The 13,975-nt window shown below is 36.8% G+C and overlaps 1 protein-coding gene across 2 annotated transcripts in view; it reads right to left on the bottom strand.

Moving 5' to 3' along the window:
- Positions 1-592: 592 nt before the first annotated feature.
- The window catches only part of Wge (BAH domain and coiled-coil containing protein winged eye), a 53,905-nt gene continuing 40,522 nt past the window's right edge, over positions 593-13,975 (bottom strand). For both annotated transcript variants that reach the window (XM_077422776.1, XM_077422777.1), the window contains 8 exons: positions 13,641-13,950; positions 13,247-13,456; positions 12,827-13,156; positions 12,080-12,466; positions 11,145-11,373; positions 10,591-11,032; positions 9,388-10,369; positions 593-8,876 (listed from right to left, as the gene is read on the bottom strand). In XM_077422776.1, coding sequence (XP_077278902.1) covers positions 8,655-8,876; positions 9,388-10,369; positions 10,591-11,032; positions 11,145-11,373; positions 12,080-12,466; positions 12,827-13,156; positions 13,247-13,456; positions 13,641-13,950 — 3,112 coding nt within the window. In that variant the 3' untranslated portion in view covers positions 593-8,654. The remainder of the gene's footprint in view (positions 8,877-9,387; positions 10,370-10,590; positions 11,033-11,144; positions 11,374-12,079; positions 12,467-12,826; positions 13,157-13,246; positions 13,457-13,640; positions 13,951-13,975) is intronic.

The raw sequence follows: 13,975 nt of genomic DNA, 5'->3' as shown, positions 1-13,975 counted from the left end.
AAGTAGGACAAGCTCGATTAGAGCGCTATGGTAGTTTCCATCCTGGACATATTGGAAGCACTGCTTGAAAATGGCTCTCGTTATGGGTCGTTCTTTTTCTTTATCACGCAGTAGAGAAAGGAGGGTTGTAATTTCTCTTCCGCTACTTATTCCAATAACTCTCTCGCTAACTGCCGTTTGTCTTGCTTATCCATCGCCCGATTAATTAATTTTCAATAGCAACGATTTCAGTATTATTAAGAATGATTTTTTTGCATTCGCGTGTCAAATAATATTCGAATAATTAGAAAAACAATATCAGCTGGGGCAGAAATAAAGTCGCGAAAAATAACTCGCATTTAACCTCAATAAGATTCTTGCATAAAAAAAAAAAAACGTTTTTGCTGCCGCGCTGGAGATCATTTATTGATACATCTAATAGTTTTTATTACTTTTTTATTACTAATGAAATTATTATTGCTCTATTAAAATTAATCTGACTTCTTTGTGTTCTAATATGCGCATAAGAAAGTTCAAAGCCATCAGTTTACTCAAATCAAAGCGATATGAATAATAAACGCTCTAGGAACAGGCATTATAAGGTTGCGAAATTGACAGATATCAATTACTTATTCACTCGTCTAATATGCACTTTATTATCGACCAGATATCGGTATGACAAAAATAAAGAAGAATATGTGTCTGCGCGTGACAATAGCGCGCTCGCTCGTAACCAAGTTCTCCGGTCGAAATTCACTTATAATCTCTCTAAAATCTCATAATTAATCATACCAGGTGTATGTACAGATCTGTTTATGCATGTGTATGCGTATATTTTTTGTATATCTCATGTGCGTTCGCGTGTCAGTTCACGACACGGATCATATATAGATTCGGAATAGCGAGTGGATTAATGGAGCGACGAACGAATTGATCGGTCATTAATATTAAAGACAATCGGCACACAATTATTACGTGTCTCTCGTCTCTAGAAGCACACAAATAGAAAAGAATCTCGCGTCCTAAATTCTTATCTCGCGACACACGTCGTCCTTAGTGAGTATCAAACCGCCCACATACAGGCACGTTTTCTGAAAGTACAAGATAGAAGGAGATAGAAACGATGCGCTCTTCTTATTCTTTCGCTTTATATCTTCCCTCTTTATATCTATCGTCGCGTCTCCTCCTACGAAATTTTTGCACGTGCTCGAAATACTTTTCCTCGGAATGCCTCGGATATTAAACGCGAATTGCTTTTAAAAATATAATCAATCTCGATTCTTTTTATACAGATCTAAAATGCCGCTTCTTTTTCTTCTCGCACGCGCGCGCGTGCGCGCGAGAGATAGAGCCACTTCGAATCGATTCGCCGTTTTGCTCCTTTTATGCGCGGCATGTTATTAAAATTCATTCGCCCTTTCCGTTCTACCGTAAAATGCGTGTTTGTACAAGGTGCTGCGCGTCTGCTCTGCTGCTGTTACTGCTACTGCTGCCGCCGCGCCGTTGCCGCCGTATATACACGTTGCTCGACGACTATAGCCACAGTGATGGGAATTCAATTAGTCGCGTATTTATCGGGAGGATATGAAATTGCGAGAAAATAATGTCGGAATACTTACCGCCTATTGCTATCTATTGATTGGTATATAGAACATGAACGAAAAGACTTAATCTCGAAGTTCGTTTACGGGGCGAGACGTGGGCAAACTTTGGCCCCGCTACGTGCCAGATAAATCAGACTTGCTCGGGAACGGATGCAATGCTTGTTCCTAGCAACCTTGGCCAGAAAGTTTCGAGCGATAATTGAGTCGTATGAATAAACGGGAGCGAAAATTCTTTTGCTCTTATTTACTGAAGGAAATATTCCGGTGAATGTGAACAAAATGCACGTTCATCAAACGAAAATAAGTACTAAAAAGTTATATATATAATATAATATATACATAGAGAAGTATTATATATATGAAGCATTTCATGTCAAATCTCAACCGAGGATTTTCCTCGACCATTTTTGATTTGGCCAAAATTTTTTTGTGTTTTTATACTAAATGAAAGTAGCTTCCATGATTTTTTTTAAATTTTTATCTCTACCCATACTTAAGTTATGGATTAAAAAAAAATGCAGTTTAAAATTTCAAATGCTTGTAACTAAGAAACAAAATGTAAAAAATGAGGTAATCTTTTTAATAACTTCGATTTTTTAAGGGACTTTTTCTTTTTTTTTTCGAAAATAATTTTTTTGAATGAGAGCAACAATGGCTATCAAAAAATTTGATAAATTTATAAACAGCAATCTTGAAACTTCAATCTATAGATAAATAAAAAATTCGAATATTTTCTATTTTTTAATTGCATTTTTACTTATTTTTATTATTAAATTACTTTTTTTATAGAATATTATAAATTTTCATTTATTTTGTTTATTTTTAATTTTTTTATTTACTTTATTTTCAAATAAATCTGATTGCTATTTTCACAGATAATATACGTGTTTCTTTTTCATTAACTATGTGATTTAATTGTTACATGTTATCCGTTAAAGTTCCCTAATTTATAATATTAAAAAATTAAAAAAAAGTAATTTAATAATAAAAACAAGTAAAAATGCAATTAAAAAATAAAAAATATTCAAATTTTCTTTTTATCTATAGATCAAAAAATTTCAGGATTACTGTCTATAAATTTATCAAATTTATATATATGTATGTATGTATATATATATATATATATATATATATATATATATATAACCATCGGTAGAGTATCTTATTTAAAAACAATTATTTAAAAAAAAAATGAAGTCTTAAAAAATTGAAGTTATTAAAATCCCATCTTCATCAATTAAAAATTTCGAAACTGTCTAGAGGTGGTAATATTTTTTTGAAAAAAATTAAAACGGTTGCATTGAGAAAAAAACATGTTTTACTTAAATCCTAAAAAAACAGTTATATTGTCCATTCAAAATTTTTTCAATATTTTCTTCGAAAAGTACAGTAAAAAAACGAAAAAAAAGATTACCTCATTTTTTACAATATTTTTTTTCTTCTTACTAGACATCACAGACGCGCGCTTCGCGCGCGCTATTTAGCTTTAATATTACACATAACTGTCAAAATATGCTATGACAGCCGCTCACGAAGTTAGCGCAGCAACAGAATCAATCAGCATCGCGGAAAAGAGCCAACAAAGCAATTCGAGATTTTCGAGAAGACTTCGAGAGATGCGAGCATGCCTTTTTTTAGAAAAAGGAGGAGAATTATAGGCATTTGAAATTTTAAACTGCATTTTTTTTTGAAAAAATCCATAACTTAAGTATGGGTAGAGATAAAAATCTAAAAAAAATCATAGAAGCTACTTTTATTTAATATAAAAACACAAAAAAATTTCAGCCAAATAAAAAATGGTCGAGGAAAATCCTCGGTTGATTTGGCATGGAATGTTCTATATATTTAGATATCGTTCAAAAACACAAGAAGCAAAGTATTAATCGTATACTGTAATTCTCGAATCATACTTTTACATCATACGAATTTTACTATTCAATGACATGGGAGTGTCATCGCGAAATTGAAATATATTAATAATTCATGCGTAGGGTGATATCATGTGTGGGACATAATTCACGTCCGATTTTTAAATCCTAGATGAAAAATCTGCGATAAAAATTCTTGAATTTCCGTTTTTTATTAGAACGCGTATTGATTGTATTTCATTGTTGATAAAAGTTCTCGAAAACGTTTGGATTCCCATCACTGCTCGATTCCACGCAAAATCCGAGATAAGTGGACGCGGAATATCGATATTTATATAGAGATCTATTAATATTAATTTGCTTTCCCCGTCTTCTGAAAGATGCAGGGAGAAGCGGAGGGTTTTATAGACAAATTTTAATCACGCGTCGTATAGAAAGAACGATCGAACATCGAAAACATCAATATTTCTAATTTGATATTTCTCTCACACACTCTCTTTCTCTCTCTTTCGCTTTTCCCCTTTTTCTCTTTTTGTGATCTAATTACATATTTACAAAAACCTCGAAAAGCGAACGCTAATCTCGTAACGTTCGCGGATGCAGCAGCGGTCCAAAAGCGGCACGTCGAAAAGCCAGACCAGCTGATGGACAGAATTTCCATTTTCATGGCAATTTCGAATGGATCGAATGTTGACCCGTTAATTTGTGTAGGTGAATTACGCGTTCGGGATTGAATTAGTAATTGTATAGCAATTTATTATAATTACACAGTAAAAATATATAATATTCAGAATATATAACGGGTGTGTGTATATAGCACTGTATAAAATATATATGTGTAAATATATATATATTTCGCACAGTGCTACGTCTCGTCTCGCGGTTAATGGTAATTAATAAAATATTAATAACCGGCGCTATAATATTACTACAAGCGTGTAGAAAGATTGCGACTCGTTGCGCGTTCTTTGCGCATAGAGAAGGTACCGTATAATTCACCACCGCATCATTCATGCTTAGCCCTCCCCGAGAACACCGAGCTCCTTATCGGTTATACGCTCTTACCCAAGCGGAGAAAGGCGGGCCACTTTGCACACAGCTGCTGTTTCAGGATCTTTTTATTTTTTATATCTGACGACTATATATTTACTACGAAGGGGTAGTTTTTACTCCGGCGACACGTAGCCGTGGTATCGACCATATGCAAATCCGCGACCTATACGCTTCTAAATATGCGTACCGCGAGCATACATTTTTAAGCATTTTTTACGAGAGACAGAAAATAATTTGTACGGTTTACTCTGTAACATTTTTTTATTGACACGAAAAGTCGAGATGAAAAGCTGAAAGGCAAAAGCGCTGCTCGGCCGATCTCGGTGTTCTTAGGGCCAATGCTCTAGAGATTTTTCGATAAGGCCTGATTACGTCCGCCCAATCACTGTCTAGACATTCAGTAACCACTCACGGAAGCTTACTGGTGCATCGTTAACGGCACGATTAAAATCTTCCCTTTTTATTATGTTTAAAAAGCCTGGCCGACTCGCGCGCGCGCGCGCGCGTCGTCGTCGTCGTCGTCTCGTTGCGACCCTTCATGAAAAAATACTATATATTATACACACGTATTTATATTATTTTTTTACGTACTACATGATTGAATCGTGTGTTCTATACAATGGATCAAATTCGACCGTCAAAAATATCTTTAAAAGCGACACGGCGTGAAACACCGCGCAGTCTCAGCGCGCCATATGTACACAACGGAGCATTCTATTAGGTATAATATTTACACAGAAAACAAATTTACCATATTTTACGCATATAAGTACCTCTTATAATCCTTTTTTTTTCGGTTTCTCGATTATCCATATCACTCGCGCGCGTATTTATTGTGTCTTCAGTTTGTACTTCACACTCCTACCAGTTCAATTTTCGAAGGGCTCTCTACGCTAGTATTATAGTATTATAGTATTATAGTACACGCTATAGCAATTTTCGGAAATGTTCTCTCTGTGCTGTACAGGTTTCATTCGAGAAAATGCGATAAGACTTCGCCGGACCATTCTCAGAATTTCGACGAAGTCGTGTTATGATTATTCAAAAAAACTGAATCTCTTCTGGAAGTCGATTAATCCACGTCTATTATTCATTTGCCGCGTTTTTAAATCTCCCGTAAATCTTACGCAATTAAAATGTCATGCTGTCGCGATAAGGAAATTTATAATTTCGTTAACACTTCGTGTATATAAATTTTTGCTTTTTTATTTTTTAGGAAAATTGATCGACTGCCTGAAGGATCGTTTATCATCTCTATATAACACTAAAATTTTTTCTCACATAAAATGCTCTAAAAATTATATCTATAAAAGTCTTTAAGAGTTTCGGCCATAGCCCGAAAATCTACCTCAGCGAAATCCAAACATCCCGGCAAATGGAGAAGATGAGATGAGAAACTACGATCGAAGCGTTTCTCTTGCAACGTGATTCTATTATTATTATTATTATTATTATTAGGGAATTGTACTCTGCTAAAACTCGATTGTATATTCTCGTATGAATAATCACATCCATCCATTGTCAAAAGTAACTGACAAACGCTCCGAGGGCGAGTAAATATAACTGCAAACACATAAAGACCGAATGTTAAATTTTATGTTTTGAGATTTACACCGCTCTGTTTTAGCAAACGTTATTAGTTCGTTATTTTTAATTTAGCAAATATTTTTCGTTTCGTATCTTTCTCGCAACGGAGCGAGCTTGTTCCACAAATGTTGACCGTAATTCAACTCTTTTTCAATAGTCTTCGGCATAAAAAAATCTCACAACATTAGAAGAGTTAATACGTTAACGATACGATAATTATGTATCTCTAACTACTGAAAGTGCAAACGGTGTTTGCCGCATTCATTGCCGAACGTAACGCATTGCGTGTAAATATACCTAAAAGTGGACGTCATAAAAGAAACTGTCCCCTTTAGGATTAACTAATTTTTCCGATTCGTTGTTAAAATTAAAAAACAAAAAGGAACGATATTTTTCGAATTTCTTCGATTAAATATATTCATTTTTATGAAAAAAAATTATCTTTCGACATATAGCACCTTATTTCGTATCACTACGTCTGTATATCAGAATTTCTTTCTGTTAGAGGGAAAGGGGAAAACAAATACTATCAAGCTAATTGACATATTGACACTTAAGCGAAAATAGTACAAGAAGCGAGTGTGGTATTTTTATTTAACAAAGAGCACGTGACATGCGACTTCGGGTTCAGTTATGTAACATTTATACTCTACAGTTATCGGATTATGTTAAATATAGTTGCGCGTCTGCGGGAGCAACTTCTCGTGGTTTATTTTTTTATAATTCAACAAGCATTCTCACTTACCTATTTAAAGTTTATCTGCTCTCTATTCGTAAACTATAAAATGAGTCAGTAAGTCGCGTATCACGAGCTCTCTTTGTAAGTACATTTTTCAATCATTTAGGCCCGAGTCTTGCGAGTCAGATTTACATAAGCTCTAATACGAATCGATATCGTCGAATCATCCTAATCCCCATAAGTAAAGGTTACTTATCCCTTTACTATCGTTTCGACGGAAGCTTATCGCTATGTTATTCGATGCATACCGTAAATTTGCATTTCAATATCTTAACATCTCGTTAAGCTTCATTAAGAAGATTCGTCTGGTTCTCTCTCCTCCAGTTAATTTGGCGTTAACGTTTTTACTTCTCTATCCCTCGGGCGCTATCTCAAACTCAGCGTGCAGCCTGTTATTTAAATAATTGATTTTCTTGCGAGCTTTGATGGGATTAATTCTTTATTGCTCGTTACATCCGCGATATTTCAGGTCAAAGCATCTGACTGAATCGCAAGGTATGCAAATGTCTATTCTATAAACGCGTTAGAAGATATATCGATTAGCGAAGTAAAAACACGACATGCTCGTGTTCGTTATCGATCCACTACGACAAATCGAGTGAAATTCTCTAAAAGCTGTATATCCCTATAAAGAATGACTCGAATATCATCTTCATATCTTCATCTCGTCTTCAGCCAACATTATCATTATCATTATTTATCGTACGTTGTTTCCATTGATTTTTTCGTTAAAAAAATTTGACTCTCCGAACATGAAAATAGTGTGTACTTCCCCCTTTTTTTTTATTATTCAAATATCGAAACGTTATTGTTACTCGGGTCATTAACTTTTACGACTTAAAACTTAAGCTGTATAAACTTGAATCTACCGCTTTTGTAACGCGATTTACATCAACGAGTGTGTGCACGCAAGTGTTAGACACACGTTCTTAAATTCATATTTACAATATGTACAGCAAATAACTTTTTATATATCGATCACTTCTGCGTTTAATGCCACTTAGTGTGATTATTGCATCGATCCATCTCTTTCTCGTTCTTTCTCTCTTTCTCTCTCTCTCTCTCTTTCTCTCATTCTCTCATTCTCTCGATCTCTCTCGCTATCTCTCTCTCTCTCTCTTTCTCTCCTGCTAGCAAAATGTAAGCGTAATTACAATTCGGAAATTCACAGAAACCGAACGGCAGTCGGATCGCATTTCAATGGGAGGAATTTTTGAACAAGGCACAAGTATTGCCTGTTATGGAGTTTTAAAAGTTGCAGGCTACGAAGCCTGCATTCGCCAATCTGCACCATTTTAGGTCGCGTGCGCGTTTAAGGACAATATGCTTCTTTTAATTTTTTTAACGATCTTAAGTAAATCGATGAAATATTTAATCGTATGTCATGTATACGCAGTATACGACGAAAATACATTTTCATATTGCATAAAAAATGCGACGGAAAAAATAGATGAAATAATGCTAATTAATAATCAATGAAGAAATTAAGTCAGATGGTAAATAAGTTTTTTGTTCTGAAGAACAATCGTTTTGTTAAGTATTTCGCGAATGAAGTAATGCTTGTGCCTTGTAGACTTAATGAGCAAACGCTCTCGCAATAATAAGGACGTGGAGAAATAATTTCATCTCTTGCGTGTAACGTATCGCCTACGTTTCTATCAGCATATTGGCTATAAAGCTTCCAAGAGTTTGTCTTCCTCCGCAATAAAAGAGAGCCGTTCATTTTAAACGGTTGTCGCCGCGCATCGAAAATTTCGCAGAGTTGTGTTTAGCTGACCGCGATTAAGTAATTCCGGCTAACTTAATCGTCAGCTTAAGCTGTTCTCATTCATTTAGAACAGCCGTAACGCCGGGTGCATAAGTTACCGTTGGATGCGTATAAAAGCCGGCGTAGTAGTAATAAGGATCGTTGTCCTCGTAACCCTTTTGATGTCTGTGCGACGCTTGCAATGTCTTATTATAATCTTCAAGTGGTAGCACCATTACTTTGTGGGAAATCGTTTGCACGTCGTTCGAATCGCTGTGCTTCGATTCAAACAGGCCGCCCTGTGAATAAACAAATTTACCAGTTGCTTTTATTCGAATTTACTGATATCTGAAAATAGAGGAATTATATTTCTTGCGATGCCAGACAACGCGAATGTCTCAAATCGGGACATATGACGTCTTAAAAACATCATTAAAACGTTTTCAAGACGTTTTATCATAATTTATGACGTCTTATGTCTCGATTTGAGACATTGTGTTCACTGAGATCTTTTTAATACTCAATATATTTTGATAATTTTACACATTGAGTTAAATTTCTAGAAATACTTCTTCCACTTTCAAGGCTCATTTACTCTAACTATATTACATTATGTGATATCAGAAAATCATATAAATATATTTTTCTTATATGTAAAAAAAATTTATTTGATATATAGCGCAAAAATAAATTTATATCTATGATTTTAATCCGATATGACAGTAGAGAATGATGAAAAACTTTAGAAGAATATTTCTGAAAATTCAAACGCTAAGGGTTTCTTGCTTAAATATGTAAAAGAAAAATTACCGGAGGGTTTAGGCTGCAAGGCGGTTGTAGCTCCTCGGGACGGTAGAACCATTGGGATCTGACTCTCATCTCTAATTTCTGGTTCAGCCACAACGACACAATCTTGCCGATGTAAGGTTTCTCGTGAGGTTTTCGATAGGAATAAAACAATACGCTGTCGCCTATGTTTATCGTTTCTCTGCCGCGTCGTATAGCGGTGAAATATTGATTTCCGCCAGATACACGACTACTGCTCGCCCATTTCCAGTGGCGTTTGTTAGGCAACATGCGCGCTATCGGACTGGGAGTCTCGACGGGATTCGACGGGTTGGTAGCCACAGTTGTCGGGTTGGTGGCGCGATTCTTCGAGGCGCGACTCGTCGTTGTGCCAGAACTCGTCGAGGTGTTGTTTACCGTCGAAGCGTGTCTCGTCGAGGCGCGATTCGTCGTTGTGCGATTCGTCGAGGCGCGATTCACCGAGGCGCGATTCGTACCGCGAACTGCCGAAACCGTTGAAGCTTGGTTCGTCAAAGTGCGATTGGCCGCGGCACGGTTCGTCGAGGCGCGGGTCGTCGATGCCTTCGGCTGTGTCTTCAGCTTCTTCGCGACTAGTTCTGTCGGTTCCTCCGGCTCCTCGTCGTTTGCCTGGACCTCTTCTGAGATTTCTTCAGATTCCATCTGAGTCTCATCGCTAATTTCGGGTTTTAATGGTTCGGACTCTATCTGAGTCTGCTGAACAGGTTCTTCTTTCTCAGGTTCTGGTTGAGTCTGTTGAACGGGCTCCGACGGTTCTGATACCATCTGAACATCGTCATCTTTTTGAACTGGTTCTGACGGTTCTTCAAGCTCCACTTGAGCTTCGTTGTCTTTCTGAGTAGTTATTAATGATTCTTCAGTTTCATCATCTTCTTCGGACAACCTTGTCTCCTCGATAGCGGAGAAACTTGTATTCGGAAAATCTGCTTCTTCCTCATTCCTCTGCTCCCAGCTGTTCTCCCGATTGCTAAGAAACATTTCAACATTTCTGATAAAGATATTATCATACTTAAAATGAATCTTATAAATTATAATATTATTATTATATTTAAATTTAAATTTTATATTTTCTTTGTACGCGCAGCACACATTGTTATAAATAAAATTTTCTTCATCTACGATAATTTGCGATGTAAAGTATAAATCACATATAGATATACAACAGATTATGATAATATATATGTATACCTTATGCTGTTCGCGTCGCCAATGCTACCATGATGTCTGTGTTTGTGCTTTCGATGTTTTCTATGCTTATGCCTTCGATGCTCTTTACAGGATCTATGCTTTCTGTGTTTCTTCTTGCCCTCTTGAGCCTCGAGTAGCTTCCTATTCTTTTTTATTTTCTTCATGTGCTTCTTTTTGTGGTACTCCGTGCCGCTCGTACTGCTCGTGTCGACATTCGTTTCGGTCTCCACCTCGGCGCATTCGTTGCCGTTTGTCAATTCTACGTTAGAAATGTAGGAACATGTGGCGAAGCTGTTGTTGCTAGCCGTCGCACTCCGAGACGTCGACAGAACGCTTTGACCGTTCGATGGAACGCTCTGATTGCTCGTTGAACGCTTGTCTTCCGAAGTTGACGTTTGTCGTCGTCGTTTGCCCAGTGAGAGTAGAGGATTCGGATCGTACACTGCAGATAAAAATGAAAAAAATAAGTAAGAGATAAATTTTATCATATTTTATCATATCCGAGTCCCGATTCGAGCGACCGACGTAAAGATACGTATACGTGAGACACGTACCTACGACAGGATAATTAGGCTGTAAAAGTCTGATGTCATCCAAAACGATTAAACCGCTGTCCCCATCGTCGAACTCCACGGTGACGAATTTCTCGTCATGTTGCGGATCAGGTATCATAGGTTTCACAGAAGTGCCCGGATACAAGCATCTGTACTGTTGGCTCCAATACGCGCATAGCCTTGTACCGGGTGGTAGCTCTTTCGTCGAAGTCGGACATACCTCTACAATCTACGCGATAAAATATTATTATATAATCTCGAAATATTTTATTACAAAAATTTCATATTTCCCCTCTATAATGAAGAATGAGTTATTTCTTTAATACACGTACGAACACGTAAGTAAATACCAGAAAGCTAAAAAAACGAATTATACTGTGATCAGTGAATAGTAAAATTTTGATGCCTATCGTAAAAAATTGGTTTGATCACTTCTTAAAGAATCTTGAGCAAGAACAAGAAGAATTTTGAGTCTTTAAGAGCTATCCTAATTTTATAGAATTGTTTGTGACTATATATTTTTCTCTTATGTCATGAATAGAGGAATAAAATTTTGGTAAATATGTAGCATTAACAAATATTGTTAATATTTCGGAAACATCGAAGTGTTAATGACAGCTTATAAGTATAAATAAGTATAATTCGTCTGTGAATATATAATACCAACCAACCTATTTTTGTGTTAGTAATATCAACATTTTTGTGCGTATTAACTCGTTGCCTTATGATCTTTTTTACGTGTTTATGCCAGAATTGACTGTTTTACGTCGGTCTATTGTAACGATTGCATAATTGGCCAGAACATTGGTGGGACACCACGAGTATCACGACTCGTGTTTGTTAAATTTGGATTCTGATCCGTGCGATTCGTTACAAGGTAACGAGTTAAATGAGTCGATATTTTTGGCAGAATTTAAATGTCAAGTCGACCATACCGCATCTTTCAGAATCTCCTCCCTGGAATGAATATGCGGTCTGTTACCGCGTTCGCCGTCCAGCGTAATAGCGTAAACGTCGGGCGCTTGCACAGCGCTCAGCCTGCCCGCGTAGAAGAGACCGCCTATCGCCATGAGAACTCGCAGCTGATCGATGGCCAGATGTGCGGACGTCAACTTGCACCGATTGACAATGCTCTCGGAAGTCTTCGCGGCGGCTGCCTTGGCGCATTGTTTACACTCCAGGGATTTACGCCGCTTAGACTCCTTCTTATCACGATTCGGCGACTGCGACGAACTAGATTTCCGTTTCTTCTTCTTCGACTTCTCATGCCATGATCTTTCCAGTTCCTTCTCCGATTGTTCTGCGGATTCGATCGACGTCTCCTAATACAGTGAAATTTTATGATTAAAAAATGTTTTGTCCCTTTTACTTGTTTTTTTTTTTTTGATAATTTTGTCAATTCTATCTGTAAAATGACAAGTGTGTGCATTAAGGCGTAACCCGTTAAAAATCGTACATGTAACCTATGTTCGTTGAAAGTGCGATTTTATTTAATATTTGCATCAAAAACTTGTAGAATAATTATTTAAATTTCTTTTAATTTATATTTTTTGATAAAAATTTTTAGGTATTTTTAAACTAGAAATTTATAACTTTATAAAATTCTTGCTAATTCTTTTGAAATTATTTATTTGCGAAATTGTGCGAAATTGTGCGAAAAAGTGTAGGAATAACTTTATTACCTTGACAGGTTGTTGAACATCGGCTTCTTTAGGCGGAACGTTTTCGGGTTGTATCGTGTCGGTTTCGTCATCCTCCCAATTTTTCATCTTTACCTCTGCTTTCAGTTTCGGTTTTATTTTACCGCTATGCTTCTCAAGCTTCACCTCCTGACTTAGCTTTGCTTTTTCGGCGATAATCGAGCTGATCACGTTTTTGTTGTGCAGCGGAGTTTGCTTTGCTGGTTTTGCCTTCATTTTTGTAACTTTTTGCACCTTAGCTTGTGGCTTCGGGGAAGAGATTCTTGATTTGAATGGCAACGGGGTATAGCCGGTTTTATTATTTATACATTGCTGAAAACAAGGACGGCATTGCACTTATTAAAATCAATAATATATGGCAGATATTTAGGAATTAAAAAAAAAAAAATCTTAACAAATTACCTTCGTTTGTAAGTGTCTGTTCTTTGAAGATAATACGTAACCCACTAGAGAACTCTTGCTCTTAGGTTTCTTAGCCACAATTGTCTCCGTCAAGTGTCTGACGCTGCCCGAGGTGCACGTGAGTTTTCGCGGTCGTCCCACTTTTCTCTTCTTGGAAGCAGAAGTCGAGCTTGCGACAGTCGGTGCTGGTGACGACGTGTCGTATCCCAGCTATAAAAAGATAAAAAATAGAAAATAAAAATAAACGAATAGAAAATCACATTTCTAAAACTTCTATTTTGCCATATTTTTGTCGTATTAATAATAAGATTGAAATAACAATAAATAAATAAATAAACACGAAAATTTATACGTTAATAAATAAAAAGATCTAGAATGATGTTAATCTACGTACCGTTCCTGTGCTTTTCTCATCATCCTCTGGTGTTGCTTTGCTGGAGCCAGGTAACACTGGGATCGGCGACGTCACCGGCGGTACTGGTATCGGAATACTGGGTATACTGTCTAAAAGTTTTATATGACTTCTGGGCTCGCCAATTTTCACGAGATTCACATTGCACCTCGGCATGGTCAGAACAGCTGAAGCTAACGGCGAGGGTGCGTTATCAGGTTCCGGTGATCCTGGTGATCTCGAGGGCGACTTTCGCGACGGAGAGGTCATAAGATCGAACGCGGGTGGCGATGACAATGGCCCGTGATCAGAACTGGAGAAATTGTTAATTTCGAATG

This window comes from Temnothorax americanus, unplaced genomic scaffold, assembly GCF_048541705.1.
Source record: "Temnothorax americanus isolate GAGA-0224 unplaced genomic scaffold, ASM4854170v1 Scaffold73, whole genome shotgun sequence".
Lineage (NCBI taxonomy): Eukaryota > Metazoa > Arthropoda > Insecta > Hymenoptera > Formicidae > Temnothorax > Temnothorax americanus.
This window is presented reverse-complemented; position numbering and strand designations above follow the sequence as displayed.